Source organism: Procambarus clarkii, chromosome 11, assembly GCF_040958095.1.
Source record: "Procambarus clarkii isolate CNS0578487 chromosome 11, FALCON_Pclarkii_2.0, whole genome shotgun sequence".
Lineage (NCBI taxonomy): Eukaryota > Metazoa > Arthropoda > Malacostraca > Decapoda > Cambaridae > Procambarus > Procambarus clarkii.
The window spans coordinates 28,409,395-28,433,932 of record NC_091160.1 but is presented as its reverse complement, the minus strand read 5'-3'; the positions used below and the strand labels follow the sequence as shown (position 1 = coordinate 28,433,932).

Genomic DNA, 24,538 nt, shown 5'->3' with positions numbered 1-24,538 from the left:
GGTTTTGTGTTAGTTGTCTCTTCAGAGGTTGCATGGCGTTTCACTTTCCTTCTTATGATGTCTTCGACGAAACCATTGGAGAAGCCGTTGTTGAGTAGGACCTGCCTTACCCTACACAGTTCTTCGTCGACTTGCTTCCATTCTGAGCTGTGGCTGAGAGCACGGTCGACATATGCGTTAACAACACTCCTTTTGTACCTGTCTGGGCAGTCGCTTTTGGCATTTAGGCACATTCCTATGTTCGTTTCCTTAGTGTAGACTGCAGTGTGGAAACCTCCGCTCTTTTCCATGACTGTTACATCTAGAAAGGGCAGCTTCCCATCCTTTTCCATCTCGTAAGTGAAACGCAGCACGGAACTCTGCTCCTATGCCTCTTTCAGCTCCTGCAGATGTCTGACAGCAGGTACCTGTGTGAAAATGTCGTCAACATACCTGCAGTATATGGCCGGTTTCAAGTTCATGTCGACTAGGACTTTTTGCTCGATGGTACCCATGTAGAAGTTTGCAAACAGGACACCTAGGGGAGAACCCATGGCGACCCCATCTACTTGCTTATACATGTGCCCATCCGGGCTCAAGAAGGGTGTCTCTTTAGTACAAGCTTGGAGTAGTTTCCTCAGAATATTTTCTGGTATGTCAAGAGGAGTACATTTTCAAAGACTTTAATTTACACACACAACTGTAACCTGAAAACACTAAACAGAGTTTTACTGATACTAACACACACAACTGTAACCTGAAAACACTAAACAGAGTTTTACTGATACTAACACTAAACAGCTTATCCGTCTTACATATACTCGCACTTGGGTGAGGTGATATGGTGCAACAGTTTTGGATGAGGTGAACAAATTTGTGACAAATGGAAGACAGAACACGAAACAATGGGTATTAGTTGGATATGAGAGCATAAGAATGGAAGTAACTGCAGAGGGCCTATTAGCCCATACTTGGCCCATACATACATTGGCCCATTTAGAAGCATCAAGAGGAAGTATGGGCCAATAGACCCTCTGCAGTTACTTACATCCAACTAATTCCCATTGTTTCGTGTTCTTGTAAACATATGTTGTTAAATATGACCGAAAAAATGAGATTAATATTTCTAACACGAATTTTCTCAATATTTCTTATGTTTCTTTTTACTGACGATGGTAATTGAAAAATCAATTCTCCAAAATTCATTTTTATTTCTAGTCTGACGCTTGAACGCGTTTCGTAATAACTTATTACATTTTCAAAGACTTTAGTTTACACACACAACTGTAATCTGAAAACACTGAACAGAGTCTTACTTATACTAACACTAAACAGTTGCTGTTGTTGTTGTCATAGATTCAGCTACTCGGAACAAGTTCCAAGTAGCACGGGATATGGTGAACCCGTAACTTACCTGGCACAGGAGCAGGGCAAGTGACACAGGCTATAGTGAGCCCATATTGGACTTACCAAAACCCCTAAACAGCTTATCCGTCTTACTTATGCTCGCATTTGGGTGAGGTGATATGGTGCAACAGTTATGGATGAGTTGAACAAACGTGTGACAAATACAAGACAGAACACGAAACAATAGGTATTAGTTGGATATGAGAACATAAGAATGGAAGTAACTGTAGAGGGCCTATTGGCCCACACTTCCTCTTGATGCTTCTATATTGGTTCGGAGTCTTGAAGTGAGTAGAATATAGTTGTGCATTAATTGGTTGTTGATTGCTGGTGTTGACATTTTGATGTGTAGTGCCTCGCAGATGTCGAGCCGCCTGCTATCAATGATTTCTGTGTTGTTTGTTAAGACTTCTCTGGTGATGGTCTCGTTGTGAGAGGAGATTATGTGTTCCATTATGGAGCCCTGTTACTTATGCATTGTTAATCGCCTGGAAAGAGACGTAGTTGTCTTGCCTATATACTGAGTTCTTTACAGTACCCAAGTGGGCATTTGAAGGCATAAACGACATTGGTCTCTTTCAAGGCATTCTGCTTTGTGTCTGGAGAGTTTTCATGAGTAGATTGGCCGTTTTTTTTGGTTTTATAGTAAATCGTCAATTGTATTTTCTGATTTTTGTCTGTAGGGATAACGTTCCTATCAACAATATCTTTCAGGACCCTTTCCTCCATTTTTTCAGCTGTCGAGAAGAAGTTCCTGTAAACTAGTCTAATAGGGGGTACAAGTGTTGTGTTAGTTGACTCTTCAGAGGTTGCATGGCGTTTTACCTTTCTTCTTATGATGTCTTCAACAAAACCATTAGAGAAGCCGTTGTTGACTAGGACCTGCCTTACCCTACTGAGTTCCTCATCGACTTGCTTCCATCCTGAACTGTGGCTGAGAGCACGGTCAGGTTATCTATCGTGAGGTTATCTTGAGACGATTTCGGGGCTTTTAGTGTCCCAGCGGCCCGGTCCTCGACCAGGCCTCCACCCTCAGGAAGCAGCCCGTGACAGCTGACTAACACCCAGGTACCTATTTTACTGCTAGGTAACAGCAACACAGGATGAAAGAAACTCTGCCCATTGTTTCTCGTCGGCGCCCGGAATCGAACCCGGGACCACACGATCACAAGTCCAGCGTGCTGTCCGTTCGGCTCCCATCGGTCGACGTAAGCATTGACAACACTCCTCTTGTGTTGTCTGGGCAGTCACTATTGGCATTGTGGCACATTCCAATGTTTGTTTCCTTAGTGTAGACTGCAGTGTGGAAACCTCCGCTCCTTTCCATGACTGTTACATCTAGAAAGGGCAGATTCCTATCCTTCTCCATCTCATAAGTGAAACGTAACACAGAATTCCGCTCGAATGACTCCTTTAGCTCCTGCAGACGTCTGACATCAGGTATCTGTGTTAAAATGACGTCAACATACATGCAGTATATGGCCGGGTTCAAGTTCATGTCAACTAAGACCTTCTGCTCGATGGTCCCCATGTTAAAGTTCGCAAACAGGACACCTAGGGGAGAACCCATGGCGACCCCATCTACTTGCTTATGCATGTGCTCATCCGGGCTCAAGAAGGGTGCCTCTTTAGTACAAGCTTGGAGTAGTTTCCTTAGAATGTTTTCTGGTATGTCAAGAGGAGTACAAGCCGGATCACGATACACTCTGTCCGCTATCATCCCGACTGTATCATCCACAGGTACATTGGTAAACAGTGTTTCTACGTCCAACGAGGCTCTTATCCCTGTGGCCTGTGTTCCAAGCAGTAAGTCAACAAATTCTTTTGGAGACTTCAGGCTGAAAGCACAAGGTACATAAGGAGTCAGCAAACGGTTTGCTGACTCCTTATGTACCGTGTGCTTCAGTGTTTTTGTGATCATTGTTGCATGTTATATATATGTATGTATGTATAATGGGGAGACTGTTGCAGATGTTCATTAAGCAGTATTTAAGGTAAACATCTGTCACCCATCTATCAGGATTAATTTCTTTTTAGATCGTTATCAACTTTTTTTACTGAAATATATTTTAATAAATATAAATATATGTAAAAGGTTTATGCATAGTTATGCTCATAAAAGGACAGTACAGCGATTTGGTTACCTCAGATTATTTGGTTACCTCAGTGCTACTATTCATAAGGATGTTCAAGCAGATCATTTAAACTTGACTGCTGACCACACAGCAGTCGTCAGTTTTAATGTATGACGTAACCAAAAGTGATGTCTTCTAGTGTGTAAACTGATTTCATTTATTGTTTTAATTTTGGGTACAGTTAGGCGTTGATGTTTAGTTTCTGTTGACAAATATATGTATTTAAAATACATGGATGAAGTCGGTCAAGAGATGCTATCCTCAGGGGCTAGTTAGCAAGAGATTTTCACCGGTGTTTGGGCTTGATGTGATGAACTATCCACAGCCGTTGTATTTACTGAGTATATGTGTCAAGTATCCAGAAGTGTTGAGGTAACTAGACCTATCCACAGGTGTTACACCAATTTGAAAGAACTTCACTAAAAAAAAGTTAGAAGCTGGAATTAGCTCCCTTTCGTCCTGGCGAATATAGAAAACCATTATAATATATCTGGACAGTGAGATCTTCCAACGCTCTTTCCTTCTTCCTCTCCTGAACAACACAAGTCATCAACTTTAAGAATCTGATTAGCAGGGTTTAGAGTCTCGGAGTTCCCAGAGTTCGACTTCCCACTTGAACTCTCCAACTAATACAGCAGCGTTTACCTCGTCCTTCGTTCTCATTTCGGGTAACTTGTGGGTGTCGTTAGGACAGCACTTAACGGTCCTCGTAGCGCAGAGGCAGCTCCTTGATCCATCTCGGTGATTTGGGCTGGATGCGAGGACTAGACAGAGAGGGTCGATTGGGCATCCATGTGTAGCATTTCACACAGGAGTAATTGGGGTCCTGGTTGTAAACCCATTAGCGAGCTGTGTTCTAGGGATTGCTAGTAGGGTAAGGCTTATTATGAGCTCCGGGAAGAGAAAACTCTAATTGTCTTATCGTATTCAAACTTGTGTTAGGATACCTGTTGAGAGCTTCCTTGCATTGGCCAATGAATCCCACGCACTCCTTTGTGTATCTAATTATTAAGATGTTGTCCTCAGAGGTATTGTCTTGACAAAAACCTCCCCCCCCCATCATTGCCCCTATCACCGAAGGACTACAAACAGCTTGTCTTCACCTCATTAACTTTGTCATCAGAGAACTTATATTCAACACTGCATATGCTGTATTAATTACAAGTCCACTATCAATTATGTAAACAGTGCCTAACTGATTTTCAATGGACGTAAACATAACTCTGCTGATTTAAAATAAAGAATGTAAATACAAATCAGCTGACTTTCAATGAAGGTAAACACGCCTCCGGTTGATTATAGGTATGGACATGTTATAGGGAATAAAACCTTAAGCTCTTAAAAATGAGGGAGATACTTGCACACAACCGACGGAGAATTGTGGCCGATCCCATCTACTAGTTTTGCAAAGGAACCAAACCAAAGCATTCCTGTCAATTAGCAGTTTTAAGTTTTCCGAACACTCCCATAAATCCTGCAATCTGTTATCCATAAATGGAAGAGCACGGAACACTTGTGAGTGGAATGTGCAATATATGGCCTGTTAAGTCCCTTCAAAAAAGGTCCACATTTTATACCATTAATTTTGCAGAGTGCCCGTGATAGAAGGTAACACCAGACCCCGTTTTCCATGGCCAAGTATGGTACACATTATGTACTAAATTAGACATAGGGTTACACGTGTAAGGACTAGGAATGCCTCTTCTGACCTAATGGTGTCTAGGTTATGCTTATGGTTAGTCTATTTCATTGTAAGTTATATCCTTTAAGAGTTCATATAGCACATATTGTGTACATTTTTGGGAGCGTACAGCAGCCTATATTTTGCATATTTCTTTTACAGTAACTATTTATCTGTGTTTTCTTATTCTGGATTTATTAATTTTAGCATAAGTATCACATTGTTTATCTTCTTTTATCATAATGATCCCATTTATTACCTGCAATCTTAAATCCAAACTTTTATAAATTAATTTTGATAATTATCATATTTTTTTTAATCCACTTTGATTATAATTTTCATCTCTTATTGCATAGTATCATGACTCTCACCCTTTTGTCTCTATGATTGCTCTGTATCTCCTATTTTGTCTTTCTTCTCCGTTATGTGACCTCTTAATACAACCTCTTTCAATCCATTATTCGTATTCGTCTCTCTCTCTCTCTCTCTCTCTCTCTCTCTCTCTCTCTCTCTCTCTCTCTCTCTCTCTCTCTCTCTCTCTCTCTCTCTCCCTCTCTCTCTCTCTCTCTCTCTCACACACACTCTCTCTCTCTCGCTATGTCTCTCCCACTTCGTTCCTCTCGATATGTTGCCAACACCATATTTGCCGCGTCCCCTCTTGCCGGGGACAAATTAACTACGCTTAATGCGTCATATATGGACGTTAAGCTGAAGAGCGTACAAATTTGATGTGTGAAAACTGCACCATTTTAGCCGTGGATATTGCCAGCTTTTAATGAGCATTCATCTCGTTCTCAGGATTTGACAGGCGTCAAAGTTAAAGTGGTGTTGCTTGGCCATAATCGTACGAAACCAGACGATCCCACCTGAGGTAGCGAAGCTCGATATTAATAAGGTCGAAAATACGTATAAATTTAGTAGCTTATTTTTTTTTACTAAAGCACGTAATTCTGCACGCTGTTCCATTAGATTCTAAAGCGCCTCTTCTCTCAATAAAGATTCTCGAGGGAAAGTGTCACTTCTGGCGAAAAATTTTCCCTTAGGGAAAGAACCTCCGCTTCCCATAATTCCTCTTTTACGAAAGTATCTCCGCTCTCAACAGTGCCCTTAAAAGAAAAGTTCCTCTTCACATAATTTTTCCCTTAGGGAGGGAGGTACCTCTTCTGATAATGCTACCATTAGGGAAGTCTCTCTTACAATGCTCCCATTAGAGAAGTCTCTATTACAATGCTCCCATTAGAGAAGTCTCTATTACAATGCTCCCATTAGAGAAGTCTCTATTACAATGCTCCCATTAGAGAAGTCTCTATTAGAATGCTCCCATTAGGGAAGTACCTTTCTCTTCCCTAAGGCTTCAGAGCTGCTTTCCTTTGTGCTGCGCTTTGGAATCATTCCGGGTATTTTGATTATATATAATCAAAAATAGCCAAAATCATTTATTAAATTTACTCATATTGCCAAAATGGCAATTACGGTGAACTTTTCGGCTGTTATGTTGGTAAAATTTAATCTAGAGAACACCTGCATGGGACAATGTAATAACCTGTCAATCATACAATATGTTGTTTGCCTTGACTATATCTTGAGGTGGTTCTTTGGTTCGTCATCTTGAGGGCTTGCTCGTTTCCTCTGGTCTGCTGATTGATGGCTTCATCAAGGGAACAGATGGTGGCTGAGGCCACCGTCCTGAGTGAGCCACACAGCGGGTGCTTGTAGGTGATGGAGTGAGGTGGTGGGCAGGTGGTTCCTGCTGGTGAACGTCGGAATAGCTAGACAGCTGGAGCTTGCTGCTCAGTGCGCCATCTGGTTCCTCTAGCTTTTCGTCCCCCCCCCCCAACCTTCTGGCTCCCCAGAACCCTCCTTCCCTTCACACTCTTGCACCTAAGAACCCCCTTCCCTTCACCCTCTGGCACCCCAGAACCCCCTTTCTCTTCACCCTCTGGCACCCCAGAACCCCCTTTCCTTCACTCTCTGGCACCCCAGAACCCCCTTTTCTTCACCCTCTGGCACCCCAGAACCCCCTTTCCTTCACTCTCTGGCACCCCAGAACCCCCTTTTCTTCACCCTCTGGCACCCCAGAACCCCCTTTCTCTTCACCCTCTGGCACCCCAGAACCCCCCCCTCTTCACCCTCTGGCACCCCAGAACCCCTTTCTCTTCACCCTCTGGCACCCCAGAACTCCCTTTCCTTCACTCTCTGGCACCCCAGAACCCCCTTTTCTTCACCCTCTGGCACCCCAGAACCCCCTTCCCTTCATCCTATCCCACCCCAGCATACCTTTCACTCCACCCTAAGGGAGCACCTTATGGACACAAAACAAAGGGTCACAGTGAGATAAGAGGTTTAAGTTTAAGTTGAGATAAGAGGTTTAAGTTTAATCCTCAGGAGTGTAGTAAGGCTCGGCCCTGGGACCACTGTTGTTCCTCACTTATGTTAAACGACCCACCCGAGGAAGGGAACTCGTTTATGCCCATGTTTGCAGGTGACGCAAAGCTAATTTGGGATGTAAAAAATAAGGAAAGACTGCAGAAGTTACCTGAGGGCCTTAAACAAAAAACTTCCCAGTGATCAAACAAATGGTTGCTTGATTTCAATTCCAACATGTGCAAGGAATGAAGAAGGAATAGAAGGAGACAACGTAATGAGAGGGAATAGACAAAAGTGGCCCAGAATAGTCTCTTTAAATTAAAAGGAAGTAGGGCAAGAGATGGAGGACGGAAACCAAGTGAGCTGAAGGAATGTCAAGAAATCCTGGTCCCTTAGACGGGTAGTCAACAAGTGGAATGGACAGAAGGAAGAAGCAGTGGAAGCCACCTCCGGACACAACTGTAAGGATAAATGTGACAAAGAATCTGGTGAAATTGTAGAGTAATTAGGAACAACAAGGATATCAGAAGAAGCATAAAGAGGTAGACCTAACTCTCCACAGTAAACTCTGTTAGAACTGTCAGGCAAGTAAACTTTGTTCCACTCCAACACCACCTTTCTCTCTACCCTCTACCTTCCCAGCACCCCGTTGACTCCACCCTCAACCGTTCCAGCACCCCGTTGACTCCACCCTCTACCGTTCCAGCACCCCGTTGACTCCACCCTCTACCGTCCCAGCACCCCGTTGACTCCACCCTCTACCGTTCCAGCACCCCGTTGACTCCACCCTCGTTCCAGCACCCCGTTGACTCCACCCTCTACCGTCCCAGCACCCCGTTGACTCCACCCTCTACCGTTCCAGCACCCCGTTGACTCCACCCTCGTTCCAGCACCCCGTTGACTCCACCCTCTACCGTCCCAGCACCCCGTTGACTCCACCCTCTACCGTTCCAGCACCCCGTTGACTCCACCCTCTACCGTCCCAGCACCCCGTTGACTCCACCCTCTACCTTCCCAGCACTCAATTCCCTTCATCTTCTAATAGCGCTCTCTTCCCTTCACATTCTCCCACACCAGCGCCACACCTCCCACCACCGTCTCCCACACCAGCACCACACCTCCCTCCACTGTCTCACACACCAGCGCCACACCTCCCTCCACCGTCTTCCACACCAGCGCCACACCTCCCTCCACTGTCTCCCACACCAGCGCCACACCTCCCTCCACCGTCTTCCACACCAGCGCCACACCTCCCTCCACTGTCTCCCACACCAGCGCCACACCTCCCTCCACCGTCTTCCACACCAGCGCCACACCTCCCTCCACTGTCTCCCACACCAGCGCCACACCTCCCTCCACCGTCTTCCACACCAGCGCCACACCTCCCTCCACCGTCTCCCACACCAGCGCCACAACTCCCTCCACCGTCTCCCACACCTCCCTTCACCATCTCCCACACCAGCGCCACACCTCCCTCCACCGTCTTCCACACCAGCGCCACACCTCCCTCCACCGTCTCCCACACCTCCCTTCACCATCTCCCACACCAGCGCCACACCTCCCTCCACCGTCTTCCACACCAGCGCCACACCTCCCGCCACCGTCTCCCACACCTCCCTCCACTATCTCCCACACCAGCGCCACACCTCCCTCCACCATCTACCACACCAGCGCCACACCTGCGCCACACCTCCCTCCACCGTCTCCCACACCAGCGCCAAACTTCTCTCCTTTTAACGCCAACATTTCAACATTTATATGGATCAAGTTAATTTTAAAAAGATAATTCAGCCCGAGGTCAGATGAATCGTTTCATCTGATCCGAGGCAGATGAAATGAAGTGGCAGAGAGTGAGGTTACCTCACGTTGGTGTCAACAACACCAGCTGAAGTTATTGTCAGGGATCTTGAAGAATATAAAGATCTTATACCAAAACAAGACAACAACGCAATATCTGTATCAAAAAGAGTTGGTATGGCTGTGTGTGTTTGTCTGAGGTTCGAGGACAGATGCTCTGGGTAGCCTCATTCAGACTTTGCAGTTTAATATTGATTGTGTCACAAGTGTCATAGTTGTTGGCCAGAATGTCCTTCGTCCACAAATTCTGTGCAAGTAGAATATGCAAGACCAAGTCCATATAGACTTTATCACGAGTTTAATTTTTATTTCTGGTATATTTGTATTATTTTTGTATGACATATTTGTATTCAGGGAACAAACTTTTGGTTACAATGACAGGCAGGGCGTGTGGGAGGGCTCTAGAGAGGTGATGGCGGAAGGTGTGTAAGCAGGGAGGAGGGGGGGGGAGCGAGTGTGGGCAGGGGAAACATTAGCAGTTTGAAGATGAAATCCTCGAAGAATCGGACGCAGAGAAGGATCTAGGGGTTGACGTCAAACCGAGCATGTCTCCTGAAGTCAGTTCATTAGACAACCATCGGTTAGAAAGGCAGAATCCAAGAGCTAATAGCTCGATTCTGCAGGAACAAATAGCACTCGCACTCGCGCACGCACACACACACACACACACACATCACTCGTAGCCTGGTGGATAGCGCGCAGGACTCGTAATTCTGTGGCGCGGGTTCGATTCCCGCACGAGGCAGAAACAAATGGGCAAAGTTTCTTTCACCCTAAGTGCCCCTGTTACCTAGCAGTAAATAGGTACCTGGGAGTTAGTCAGCTGTCACGGGCTGCTTCCTGGGGTGTGTGTGTGTGTGTGGTGTGTGAAAAAAAAAAAAAAAAAAAAAAAAAAAAAGTAGTTAGTAAACAGTTGATTGACAGTTGAGAGGCGGGCCGAAAGAGCAAAGCTCAACACCCGCAAAAACACAACTAGTAAACTAGTAAACACATCAGGCCCACATCAAAAGAATATCATCAGCGGCATATGCTAGACTGGCCAATATAAGAACTGACTTTAGAAACTTGTGTAAGGAATCGTTCAGGACCCTGTATACCACTTATGTAAGACCAATCCTGGAGTATGCAGCTCCAGCCTGGAGTCCATACCTAGTTAAACACAAGACGAAGTTAGAGAAGATTCAGAGGTATGCCACCGGACTGGTCCCGGAACTGAGAGGAATTAGTTACGAGGAAAGGCTAAGGGAGCTGAACCTCACAACCCTGGCAAACGAGTAAGGGGAGACATGATAACCACCTACAAAATTCTCATGGGAATTGGCAGGGTGGACAAAGACAAACTCTTTAGCACAGGTGGAACGCGAACAAGGGGACACAGGGCGAAACTTAGTACCCAGAAGAGCCACAGAGACGTTAGAAAGAATTATTTCAGTGTCAGAGTAGTTAACAAATGGAATACATTAAGTAGTATTGTGGTGGAAGCTGACTCAACACACAGTTTCAAATGAAGATATGATAGAGCCCAACAGGCTCAGGAATCTGTACACTAGTTGATTGACAGTTGAGAGGCGGGACCAAAGAGCCAGAGCTCAACCCCCGCAAGCACAATTAGGTAAACACACACACACACACACACACACACACACACACACACACACACACACACACACACACACACACACACACACACACACACACAGCGTTGTATAACAAAGAGAACTGGGAAGACGGGACACCACAAGCGTAGTTCTCATCCTGTAAATGAACACCGGTAATTACACTTGGGTAATTACAAACACAAAAAAAAATATGTGAGAAATGTTGCAGCTTATTAGTGTAAAGTTAAATGGATAAGGTTTCTCAGTTTAAAATTACACGAAACTAAATTATTATTAAAACACAGCAATAATATTATGGTGTAAAACATTATTAATAATTAAATAGTAAGTGTAATTATTTGTTATTAGTAAATTACACTCCCGTAGTGTTGATAAAGCACCTGGCGCTGGGTGAAGCTGGTGGCGCTGGGTGAAGCTGGTAGCGCTGGGTGAAGCTGGTGGCGCTGGGTGAAGCTGGTGGCGCTGGGTGAAGCTGGTGGCGCTGGGTGAAGCTGGTAGCGCTGGGTGAAGCTGGTGGCGCTGGGTGAAGCTGGTGGCGCTGGGTGAAGCTGGTGGCGCTGGGTGAAGCTGGTGGCGCTGGGTGAAGCTGGTGGCGCTGGGTGAAGCTGGTAACGCTGGGTGAAGCTGGTGGCGCTGGGTGAAGCTGGTGGCGCTGGGTGAAGCTGGTGGCGCTGGGTGAAGCTGGTGGCGCTGGGTGAAGCTGGTGGCGCTGGGTGAAGCTGGTGGCGCTGGGTGAAGCTGGTAGCGCTGGGTGAAGCTGGTGGCGCTGGGTGAAGCTGGTAGCGCTGGGTGAAGCTGGTGGCGCTGGGTGAAGCTGGTGGCGCTGGGTGAAGCTGGTGGCGCTGGATGAAGCTGGTGGCGCTGGGTGAAGCTGGTGGCGCTGGGTGAAGCTGGTGGCGCTGAGTGAAGCTGGTAGCGCTGGGTGAAGCTGGTGGCGCTGGGTGAAGCTGGTGGCGCTGGGTGAAGCTGGTGGCGCTGGGTGAAGCTGGTGGCGTTGGGTGAAGCTGGTGGCGCTGGGTGAAGCTGGTGGTGCTGGGTGAAGCTGGTGGCGCTGGGTGAAGCTGGTGGCACTGGATGAAGCTGGTGGCGCTGGATGAAGCTGGTGGCGCTGGGTGAAGCTGGTGGCGCTGGGTGAAGCTGGTGGCGCTGGATGAAGCTGGTGGCGCTGGGTGAAGCTGGTGGCGCTGGGTGAAGCTGGTGGCGCTGGGTGAAGCTGGTGGCACTGGATGAAGCTGGTGGCGCTGGATGAAGCTGGTGGCACTGGGTGAAGCTGGTGGCGCTGGATGAAGCTGGTGGCGCTGGGTGAAGCTGGTGGCGCTGGGTGAAGCTGGTGGCGCTGGGTGAAGCTGGTGGCGCTGGGTGAAGCTGGGGGCGCTGGGTGAAGCTGGTGGCGCTGGGTGAAGCTGGTGGCGCTGGGTGAAGCTGGTGGCGCTTGATGAAGCTGGTGGCGCTGGATGAAGCTGGTGGCGCTGGGTGAAGCTGGTGGCGCTGGGTGAAGCTGGTGGCGCTGGGTGAAGCTGGTGGCGCTGGGTGAAGCTGGTGGCGCTGGGTGAAGCTGGCGGCGCTGGGTGAAGCTGGTGGCGCTGGATGAAGCTGGTGGCGCTGGATGAAGCTGGAGGCGCTGGGTGAAGCTGGTGGCGCTGGGTGAAGCTGGTGGCGCTGGGTGAAGCTGGTGGCGCTGGGTGAAGCTGGTGGCGCTGGGTGAAGCTGGCGGCGCTGGGTGAAGCTGGTGACGCTGGGTGAAGCTGGTGGCGCTTAGTGAAGCTGGCGGCGCTGGGTGAAGCTGGCGGCGCTGGGTGAAGCTGGTGGCGCTGGGTGAAGCTGGTGGCGCTTGGTGAAGCTGGCAGCGCTGGGTGAAGCTGGCGGCGCTGAGTGAAGCTGGCGGCCCTGGGTGAAGCTGGTGGCGCTGGGTGAAGCTGGTGGCGCTGGGTGAAGCTGGGGGCGCTGGGTGAAGCTGGGGGCGCTGAGTGAAGCTGGCGGTGCTGGGTGAAGCTGGCGGCGCTGGGTGAAGCTGGCGGCGCTGGGTGAAGCTGGCGGCGCTGGGTGAAGCTGGTGAAGCTGGTGGCGCTGGGTGAAGCTGGTGGCGCTGGGTAAAGCTGGCGGCGCTGGGTGAAGCTGGCGGCGCTGAGTGAAGCTGGTGGCGCTTGGTGAAGCTGGCGGCGCTGGGTGAAGCTGGCGGCGCTGAGTGAAGCTGGCGGCCCTGGGTGAAGCTGGGGGCGCTGGGTGAAGCTGGCGACGCTGGGTGAAGCTGGCGGCGCTGGGTGAAGCTGGTGGCGCTGGGTGAAGCTGGTGGCGCTAGGTGAAGCTGGCGGCGCTGGGTGACGCTGGCGGTGCTGGGTGAAGCTGGTGGCGCTGGGTGAAGCTGGCGTCGCTGGGTGAAGCTGGTGGCGCTGGGTGAAGCTGGGTGGCGCTGGGGGAAGACGGTGGCGCTGGGTGACGCTGGTGGTGCTGGATGAAGCTGGAGGCGCTGGATGAAGCTGGCGGCGCTGGGTGAAGCTGGTGGCGCTGGGGGAAGCTGGCGGCGCTGGGTGAAGCTGGCGGTGCAGGGTGAGGCTGGCGGTGCTGGTGGCGCTGGGTGACCCTGGCGGCTCTGGGTGAAGCTGGTGGCGCTGGGTGAAGCTTGCGGCGCTGGGTGAAGCAGGTAGCGCTGGGTGAAGCTGGTGGCGCTGGGTGAAGCTGGTGGCGCTGGGTGAAGCTGGTGGCGCTGGGTGAAGCTGGTAGCGCTGGGTGAAGCTGGTGGCGCTGGGTGAAGCTGGTAGCGCTGGGTGAAGCTGGTGGCGCTGGGTGAAGCTGGTGGCGCTGGGTGAAGCTGGTGGCGCTGGATGAAGCTGGTGGCGCTGGGTGAAGCTGGTGGCGCTGGGTGAAGCTGGTGGCGCTGAGTGAAGCTGGTAGCGCTGGGTGAAGCTGGTGGCGCTGGGTGAAGCTGGTGGCGCTGGGTGAAGCTGGTGGCGCTGGGTGAAGCTGGTGGCGCTGGGTGAAGCTGGTGGCGCTGGGTGAAGCTGGTGGTGCTGGGTGAAGCTGGTGGCGCTGGGTGAAGCTGGTGGCACTGGATGAAGCTGGTGGCGCTGGATGAAGCTGGTGGCGCTGGGTGAAGCTGGTGGCGCTGGGTGAAGCTGGTGGCGCTGGATGAAGCTGGTGGCGCTGGGTGAAGCTGGTGGCGCTGGGTGAAGCTGGTGGCGCTGGGTGAAGCTGGTGGCACTGGATGAAGCTGGTGGCGCTGGATGAAGCTGGTGGCACTGGGTGAAGCTGGTGGCGCTGGATGAAGCTGGTGGCGCTGGGTGAAGCTGGTGGCGCTGGGTGAAGCTGGTGGCGCTGGGTGAAGCTGGTGGCGCTGGGTGAAGCTGGGGGCGCTGGGTGAAGCTGGTGGCGCTGGGTGAAGCTGGTGGCGCTGGGTGAAGCTGGTGGCGCTTGATGAAGCTGGTGGCGCTGGATGAAGCTGGTGGCGCTGGGTGAAGCTGGTGGCGCTGGGTGAAGCTGGTGGCGCTGGGTGAAGCTGGTGGCGCTGGGTGAAGCTGGTGGCGCTGGGTGAAGCTGGCGGCGCTGGGTGAAGCTGGTGGCGCTGGATGAAGCTGGTGGCGCTGGATGAAGCTGGAGGCGCTGGGTGAAGCTGGTGGCGCTGGGTGAAGCTGGTGGCGCTGGGTGAAGCTGGTGGCGCTGGGTGAAGCTGGTGGCGCTGGGTGAAGCTGGCGGCGCTGGGTGAAGCTGGTGACGCTGGGTGAAGCTGGTGGCGCTTAGTGAAGCTGGCGGCGCTGGGTGAAGCTGGCGGCGCTGGGTGAAGCTGGTGGCGCTGGGTGAAGCTGGTGGCGCTTGGTGAAGCTGGCAGCGCTGGGTGAAGCTGGCGGCGCTGAGTGAAGCTGGCGGCCCTGGGTGAAGCTGGTGGCGCTGGGTGAAGCTGGTGGCGCTGGGTGAAGCTGGGGGCGCTGGGTGAAGCTGGGGGCGCTGAGTGAAGCTGGCGGTGCTGGGTGAAGCTGGCGGCGCTGGGTGAAGCTGGCGGCGCTGGGTGAAGCTGGCGGCGCTGGGTGAAGCTGGTGAAGCTGGTGGCGCTGGGTGAAGCTGGTGGCGCTGGGTAAAGCTGGCGGCGCTGGGTGAAGCTGGCGGCGCTGAGTGAAGCTGGTGGCGCTTGGTGAAGCTGGCGGCGCTGGGTGAAGCTGGCGGCGCTGAGTGAAGCTGGCGGCCCTGGGTGAAGCTGGGGGCGCTGGGTGAAGCTGGCGACGCTGGGTGAAGCTGGCGGCGCTGGGTGAAGCTGGTGGCGCTGGGTGAAGCTGGTGGCGCTAGGTGAAGCTGGCGGCGCTGGGTGACGCTGGCGGTGCTGGGTGAAGCTGGTGGCGCTGGGTGAAGCTGGCGTCGCTGGGTGAAGCTGGTGGCGCTGGGTGAAGCTGGGTGGCGCTGGGGGAAGACGGTGGCGCTGGGTGACGCTGGTGGTGCTGGATGAAGCTGGAGGCGCTGGATGAAGCTGGCGGCGCTGGGTGAAGCTGGTGGCGCTGGGGGAAGCTGGCGGCGCTGGGTGAAGCTGGCGGTGCAGGGTGAGGCTGGCGGTGCTGGTGGCGCTGGGTGACCCTGGCGGCTCTGGGTGAAGCTGGTGGCGCTGGGTGAAGCTTGCGGCGCTGGGTGAAGCAGGTAGCGCTGGGTGAAGCTAACGATGTTGAGTGAAGCTGGTGGCGCTGGGTGATGCTATCGGTTCTGGGTGAAGCTGGCAGCGCTTGGTGAAGCTGTCGGCGCTGGGTGAATCTGTCGGCGCTGGGTGAAGCTGGTGGTGCTGGGTGAAGCTGGTGGCGCTTGGTGAAGCTGGTGGCGCTGGGTGATGCTATCGGTTCTGGGTGAAGCTGGCGGCGCTGGGTGAAGCTGGCGGCGCTGGGTGAAGCTGGTGGCGCTGGGTGAAGCTGGTGACGCTTGGTGAAGCTGGCGGCGCTTGGTGAAGAATTAACGCAGAATATTTGATCATCAACCAGTTGGGATGACACGTAAGGGGGACCTACTCCTTCCGTTTCCATGGATACCAGATGGACTGCTTCGCTTAATTGTCCTTGTTAATTTAATTTTCCTTGTTAATTTAATTTTCCTTGTTTACCATTTCCTCCTTACACCTCTCCCCTTTCCCCCCTCTCCTTTCCAGTCCGTCTCCCCTTCCCCCGTACCCACCCCCTTCCCACCTGCTCTATTTCACCTGAGTATACATAGGACTGTGAACATGGCTCATTTGCATTCATATTTTAATCTGTCTCCTCTGTTAATTCTCTTTCCACTGTGTTTGTACATGTTAACTTAACACCCTTGTGTCTCCTCCCTTGTGTATATCTCTCTCGCATTCTCGCTCTCAGCCGCGTGTTGCAGGCGGGTGCTCCCAGAGCTTACCCTGGGACCCTGTTTGTTCTGACTGATGTCTCAGACTCTCTGATGTCCTGTTGCTTTTACTTTTACACGATACTTCCTTGATAAAAACGGTTTCTCTGCTGCTCCCTTCTGCCTCCCCCCGTCACCCACCCGCGTTGCACCTCTTCCCTTTCATAAATTATAATGTTTGGAGAGCACCAGGCGGTGTCCGGGTGCACTTTCTCTTATCTCGTACTCTCCCTTCTCTCGCCGTCCCTACCCTTTCCACCTCGCCCTCCCCTCGTCCTCTCTTTTCCCCCCTTTCGTCGTCCAATATTATGGAAAAATTAAACTAATTCTCGTGTTTAAAGAAATATTTTTTTTCTGTTGACAGAGGTCTTCGGACGTCTGAACGAATATTTCACTCTTCACAAGAATTTATTAATCCCTGAGAATCAGGAGCGAGGGTGTGACTAATTAATAATATTCACTAACTATTCATTTAACTCTGGCCTAACCCGATCAGCCCATGTCGGACGCGTGCCCCAGGCCATTCTCCCGACAAATTTTGCTAAGGTCCGCCACAAGCGTGTGAGCTCCAACTTCGAATAAATAAACTTTCTCTGGGAATATAGATTAGTAGTATTTTAGAGCAATTATATCAGCTTCAATTATTTAACACATATTAATTTACAGACGCAAAATTCCAGGCCCACGAGTTAACTAGGAACTCTGGGATATATCGATACATATAGATGTATCTATACATATAGATGTATCTATACGTATATCTGGGATATACATCTTTTCAAAAAAATTATTTGTTCATTTGATATATCAAGCTATTGTGATTTCTGTGTGTTAACATCAATATTTTATCTTGCTAAACCCAATATGGTTAAAATTGTTAAGAAATCATTAGATATCAGGAGAGAGAGAATGGGTAATTTTTCGATTACACCATTCCATTAGAACCTGTATTATCTTATATGTAAATTAAGACGGTGAATGTTATGATATAAATTAATTATAGCAGTTTGTTGGGAGAAACTTCCGTCTGCAGAGACACTATCTAAAATGCCTCGAGCAGGTAAGAAAACTTGGAAAATATTGAGAGAAATTTTTCCACTATTGAAAATTTTAAATTTTATGTGCACCGAGTGTTAATAAAAATGATTTGCTAAAAGATCTTAAAATATTAATGGAATTAATGTTGTTATTGCGCAATAATTATAATTTGAATATGAATACAATGATTATTAATTACATGAACATATTACAGAGCATTATTTGTTGGGACAAAGGTTGCGTATTAAAATACATACATGTGTTTCAGGCTTGTAATTTCAGACTTGTAATTACAGCAATATCCACGGTTACCATATTAGATAGGGTTATTGTTTTCCGTAGTCAGGGGACAGGATGCCGGATATGCTCATCTAAGATCCCACCGGCCCACTACTGATCCTCAACACGATGCAACCCACAACCTCTACCTAATTCCCGAAGACTTACTGGCTCTTGGGTGGACCGAGGCTTTGCAGGTGACAGGAAACGATGCGCAAAACGCTATTTTTGTCCTGACACGAATATCACACCCAGGAGAAAGGGGGGGACTGCCCCCTCCCCCCGCCCTTCTGCCCTTCTGTGAGCCGCTAAGCACTCAGTCATAGGAACACAGTTTATGACAGTCCGAAGGTAAATCCCCTTTTGTTATACGCCGCCTGGAATTTGGTTGATGCAAATAGTTCAGGCTATAGCATCATGAATACGCAGAATGAGAGCAGTGGCGTGTAGCATCAATTCCACACTCGGGCGGCTTACCTGGGCAACAAGCACTCAATAAACCTCCGATCTCAATGACTTATCCTGGGTTTAGATATTATCCTAAAGAAAATTAGAAAAATAATACCAGTGCACAGTTAAATCACAACAACGTGCGGCATTTATGAGAAAATATTAGGGTAATGCAAAGGTGTCGACTTAGTGTCCCTGTGCTGCCCAGGTCCACTCATTGCCCATTTTATCAATGTTGACAAAGTTATTGACAATGTTGACAGCCGCAACATTGTTGACAATGTTGCTGTCAATGTTGACAGCCGCAACATTGTTGACAATGTTGCTGTCAATGTTGACAGCCGCCTTAAACCGTTCTTCATATGATAAACTTTGATCTGATGCGTATTGATTCTCTACACCAAAGTCAGATTCTTTACTTGATTTGTCCCCAACGAAAAAAAACTACGCCTTAACCTAATTAAAAACCTACAAACCCAATCCTAATCTAACCCAACCTAAGCTAATTCAGAACCTACAAACCCAAACCTAACCTAACCTAACCTAAGGTAATTAAGAACGTACGAACCCAAACCTAACCTAACCTAACCTAAGGTAATTAAGAACGTACGAACCCAAGCCGTCCCACCTAACCTAACCTTTTCGATGCATACAAAATGTGAATATATCCGAGGCGTTACTGTCCACTCTTCTTAACGCACCATAACGCACAACAAGAGAGACGCATTAGTTGAGAGAACGGGTTGTGTAAATAGCCCTGCACCAGCTCAATAATGAACCCTTCACATCTATATTTGTTTAAATAATTAAGTTAATATTTTTTTTTTTGTCTTCAATATTTCCGGTTTTCTACTCATCAGCCCCATTGATCGATATTCTGTGAAAACTCAAAATTGTTTTTATTAGTTACTCATTAAGTGAAATTTAATTATTATCACAGCATTCCTGTAGTCGACATCTCGAAAATCATTGAAAAGTTTATCTAAATTTTATTTATGCTTTAAAAATGCAAAAAAAAAAAACATTTTTATTCTCGGATCTCACGAATTATTTCATTTTTGTTCCATTTTTTATAGCAATTTATTCGACTTCATTTTTTTCCACGTTTGTTGCCTAATAATATTGTACGTTCATTTCTGTTTATATTTACAATTTTATTATTGATGAAAGGTCCCCTGAGCCTTTCTCTGGTAGCTTTGCCCTGTGTATCCGGAAAGCTGGATTGCAATTACCTAATGTGACGGGAAGTTCATTAATTCTCATTGAAAAAGTTCTGCTGGCCAGCTTCCGGTAATCAGCTTGTAATTTCTAATTCCATGTGTTGTAAATATCACCATTACTGTTAAATGGAAAACTGTCATTAGAGTTGTAAATATGTGTGTGTGTGTGTGTGTCTGTGTGTGTGTCTGTGTGTATGTGTGTGTGTGTGTGTGTGTTTACTAGTTGTGTTTTTACGGGGGTTGAGCTTTGCTCTTTCAGCCCGCCTCTCAACTGTCAATCAACTGTTTACTAACTACTTTTTTTTTTCCACACCACACACACACACACACCCCAGGAAGCAGCCCGTGACAGCTGACTAACTCCCAGGTACCTATTTACTGCTAGGTAACAGGGGCACTTAGGGTGAAAGAAACTTTGCCCATTTGTTTCTGCCTCGTGCGGGAATCGAACCCGCGCCACAGAATTACGAGTCCTGCGCGCTATCCACCAGGCTACGAGGCCCCTTACCCACATGTGTGTGTGTATGTGTGTGTCTGTGTGTATGTGTGTGTGTGTGTGTGTGTGTGTGTGTGTGTGTGTGTGTGTGTGTGTGTGTGTGTGTGTGTGTGTGTGTGTGTGTGTGTGTGAAAACAAGTCTCTAATCTTTCATTTTAACAGTTCGTGTTTGATGTTGTAACTATGGGCTGAATTGATGGTGAAACAGGATGTTGGTCTTGGTGTAACTGTTGCAGGGATGATGACTGGAAGAGGAGGACTGGTCTAGGTGTGTAACTGGCAGCTATAATGACTGGAGCAGGATCTATCTTGAGGTTATCTTGAGATGATTTCGGGGCTTTTTAGTGTCGCCACGGCCCGGTCCTCGGCCAGGCCTCCACCCCCAGGAAGCAGCCCGTGACAGCTGACTAACACCCAGGTACCTATTTTACTGCTAGGTAACAGGGGCATAGGGTGAAAGAAACTCTGCCCATTGTTTCTCGCCAGCGCCCCGGATAGAACCCGGGACCACAGGATCACAAGTCCAGTGTGCTGTACGCTCGGCCGACCGGCTCCCTTAATAATAGGATAATTAGGCGTGGTACATAACTCTGCTTATAATAAAACCTGGTGTCGGGTGTTTGGTCATAGTAAATAACTAGCTAGGATGATGCCGCATGACGGATTCTTTCGTCCAGGTGTGTAACTCAGGCAACATGAGCCGGATTGTGGCAAATGTATGGAACTCAGGCAATAGTATTGACAAGAGCCGGATGGGTGATGGATGTGCGTTGGTCAGGCTACGGTAGCAACTATAGGTTGGTAGTACATGGTTGCCAGATCCAAATTGCTGAAAGTAGCGAGCTGAAGGTCTAAAAGTAGCGAATTTGTAATAAGAGTAGCCCAATTTTTTGTTTAGTGACTAATACGGGTTTCAAAGTAATATATTATGATATATAGAGTACATAAGACGATTTTAATTGTTTTGTTAATATTATCTCTGCATATATATATTTAACCAATATGATAATAGGATAACTTACCAATATTTACTGTATGAAGCATAATGGGTTTGGAGTCCTTCCACGTCTTTACAGTTGAAGATTATCAAGATCTTGATCTGCATCCACAACCTCGTACTTGTATATTGCAGACTCATATTTAAGCATTGACATGAGTGGTTCAAATGACGAGCAACCAGTTACATTTTCTTCAAGATATGTTTTAATTCTCAAGATTGATGTCTAAAGCTCAAGTCCCATTCGATTTCTCTGTTTAGTTTTCACAGACGTTCCTCTCGAAAATACCCGTTCAACCAGAGCATTACTGATTTGCAAGCTGTATATTTTCAAGGCAAACTGGGCGAGGTCAATCAGTATAGGATCGCCAGCAGCGTTCTTGACAGTTATTGTCTTGGTCTAAAATGACGATTCAGATGTTGGAACTTGTCCCTTACAAATGGTGGATCAGTCAATGGTTAACAGTAGGCGCCACTGACTTTCAATTTCATTAAGCTTAAACTGGTCAGCTAATACTAATGGAAGTTCTGAAAATGGTGTCCATGTGTGGCTAAGGCATATGACAGGTGACAGATTTTTCACCTTTTTTAAAGTTTCAACATTACTAAGAATACGAGAAAGAAGCTATTTGCAAGCTTTCACTAAAAAATTATCGCATCTTTCTTTAATATTTTGAAACTTTTCCTGAGTTATAAAATTGTTTTGTCTGTTAGTGGCCCGAAGTGTTGAAAATTCGTAACCAAAGTCAACTTTCTCCAGGGGCAGACACATAGAATTGTAGTCCAAATTAACATGAAGCTATGCATGATGAGGATGCACAATTCTTCTGAGTATTCTAAGAGTGAAGTTTTCTAAGACAGTGTAAAGGCTACACTGATCTACTTCATCTTTTTGATAAAGTCAATTCATCCTTTCAAAATCATTTAGGATTGGTTTGAGACATGTGAAATATAGCTCATTGGAGAGATCAGCGTACATTGAAAATAGTTGCCTTGCAACATATTTATCACAACAGGAAAAAAGCTATTTGGTAATGAGTTGTTAGAGAATCCCACTGATCTAACAGCCGCTTTACACTACCGCTCCTTGCCAACCATCGTTTTCCTGACAAAGGTATTAACTGTAAGGGAGCTTTCCAATCATTTATCAATCTGGAAATTTCTAGACAACTTTCCCCCCTTAATGAAGATCTGTTTAACCAGGTGTAGCTTTTGGGATGAAGTATTAATGACAATTAAGGTTGGGAAATCTTATGGTCCCTGGGGAGGATTACCTTGCCTTGCGATTACTTTTTCTTTCGAGGGTTCCTAGGATTAATGTCCCCAGGGGGCCGGTCTGGGACCAGGGCTCCTGCGGTAATTGGTCTAGTCAATCAGGCTGTTGGACGCGGCTGTGATTTGAACACATTATATTATTAAAGCATAAATAATCATCATTGAGTTTTTTAATATTAATAGCCCAAAGTAGCCCAAGTTGCTTTTAAACTAGCCCAAAAAGTCGCAAGTAGCGAAATTAAAAATGTGGGAGCGCGGGGCTCTCAAAAGTAGCCCAATTCGCTATTTGTAGCCCAATCTGGCAACCCTGTGGTAGTAGGTTGGCCGCTGTGTTTCGCTCCGGCTTTTATGATAACTGAAGGCGGATGATGTGAATGTGTAACTATGTAAATGACGATAAGTAAATCCTAAACTATTAGTAAAGTTTCTGTAAAACTTTCATTTCTGTAACGTTTCACAGAGATGTTTACCTTGCATCACCAGAACGCTTCATATTTCTTTATCAGTATAATCAAAACAAAGCTTTTACAAATATCATATGTGAACTTCTCACAGGAACTCACAGACTCACAGGAATGGAGATTAGGTTGATCCTAAGGGTCAACTCCTAGTAGAGAAAGGGGACTCCCGTTCCCTTTAGTAAAGGGGGAGACTATTAAACTACTAGGGCCAAATTAATTTAATGGCTACTGAATTTTTATTCAATAATAACTATCATTATCCACATCATTACGGATATAAATATGAATAATATTACCGAATAATTGTACAGAAAAAGATAGAGGAAATTTAAAATTAACCTGGAACTTTCTTTCGGAGAAAAACGAATATAGAAATGGTAATACTAAAGAAGTGGTTTTTGAAATGTTTTCAGCGTTGATTGTACTCCACGAATCGCTCGTAAAAATCACAATCATGTCATTGATTGTAACATTGTCAACATAAGCGCACGAGTGTTGTAGTCCTACAAGGAACAAAACACACCCATCTAATAGTTTATTTGCACCCATCTAATAGTTTATTTGCACCCATCTAATAGTTTATTTGCACCCATCTAATAGTTTATTTGCACCCATCTAATAGTTTATTTGCACCCATCTAATAGTTTATTTGCACCCTTCTAATAGTTTATTTGCACCCTTCTAATAGTTTATTTGCACCCTTCTAATAGTTTATTTGCACCCATCTAATAGTTTATTTGCACCCATCTAATAGTTTATTTGCACCCATCTAATAGTTTATTTGCACCCATCTAATAGTTTATTTGCACCCATCTAATAGTTTATTTGCACCCATCTAATAGTTTATTTGCACCCATCTAATAGTTTATTTGCACCCTTCTAGTAGTTTTTTTGAGGTATAATAAGAACGTGTTTATTTATTTCCTCCCAGACTCATTCATATCTATGTTGATCAAAGATATTATTCGTATCATACCTGAGGTTGAAGCAAGCCACCACTCCTGGGTATGCTATGTTGTACCTTGTCTAATAGGTTAAGCACCCTATTTCGAAAACGGTGTTTATCCAATTTATATCCATTGTTAAGTGTTCTAATTTTGGGTCGATTTATATAAATCTTTTTTTCACTCTCTGAGGAAAGGTTTCTTATTTCTTGAATCAACATTATCATTCTTCTCTTAACGCGTTCAAATTTAATTATGTCCGTGTTATAGTATGTACGTCAAAATTGAACTATATTTTCCAACGCTTCTTGAAATTGATCACAGAATCATATTTCTTTATTTCGTATATCCAGGCATTACATTTTTTGACTAGAGATCATTACTAATCATAACTTCTATATATTTTTCGCACTCAGATTTCACAATTTCAACATTGGCCAGACGATATCTGGTCACGTTATCTGGCCAGATATCATCTGATATCTGATAGATGATATCTGGCCACATTATTATTACACAAACTCGGAACTCTCCATTTTTCAGCCCATATTTCATTTATTTTGTGTTTTTGTCGAGAGGTGATAACATTTCTATATTTTACATTACTGTAAATTAAAGTGAACTCGTGGCACAAAGTTAATTATGCACGAGGTTTGCGTCTGCCTGAGTGGCACAGCAATCAGTTAAGGAACGCTGTTACCTCATTTTGGCTCCGGGTGACAAGATGAGATTCGGTTAACTGATTGGCAACATAACCAGGTCACTCGCCTCACTTCTGCAAATAGGAAATAAATCAATTTCTTTTGCGAAAATCTAACTTTTTTCTTCCCTTTTAACAAATCATTGTTTATATCTTTTGTGTGTTATCGTGGTTTATCTCCAGTGTGTGTGTTATCATGGTTCATCTCCAGTGTGTGTGTTATCATGGTTCATCTTCAGAGTGTGTTATCATGGTTCATCTTCAGAGTGTGTTATCATGGTTCATCTTCAGAG

At 47.0% G+C, this 24,538-nt stretch overlaps 2 protein-coding genes across 2 annotated transcripts in view; one reads left to right on the top strand and one right to left on the bottom strand.

Moving 5' to 3' along the window:
• Nucleotides 1-24,538, top strand: part of LOC123751042 (nephrin) — a 744,040-nt gene that overhangs the window by 49,638 nt on the left and 669,864 nt on the right. The window lies entirely within an intron of this gene.
• Nucleotides 11,398-24,052, bottom strand: LOC138363622 (proline-rich protein 36-like). The gene is made up of 3 exons (XM_069322988.1): nt 23,929-24,052; nt 18,374-18,529; nt 11,398-15,668 (listed from the first exon to the last, which is right to left on the bottom strand). Exons 1-3 carry the CDS (start codon nt 24,050-24,052, stop codon nt 11,398-11,400), a joined length of 4,551 nt encoding a protein of 1,516 aa, XP_069179089.1.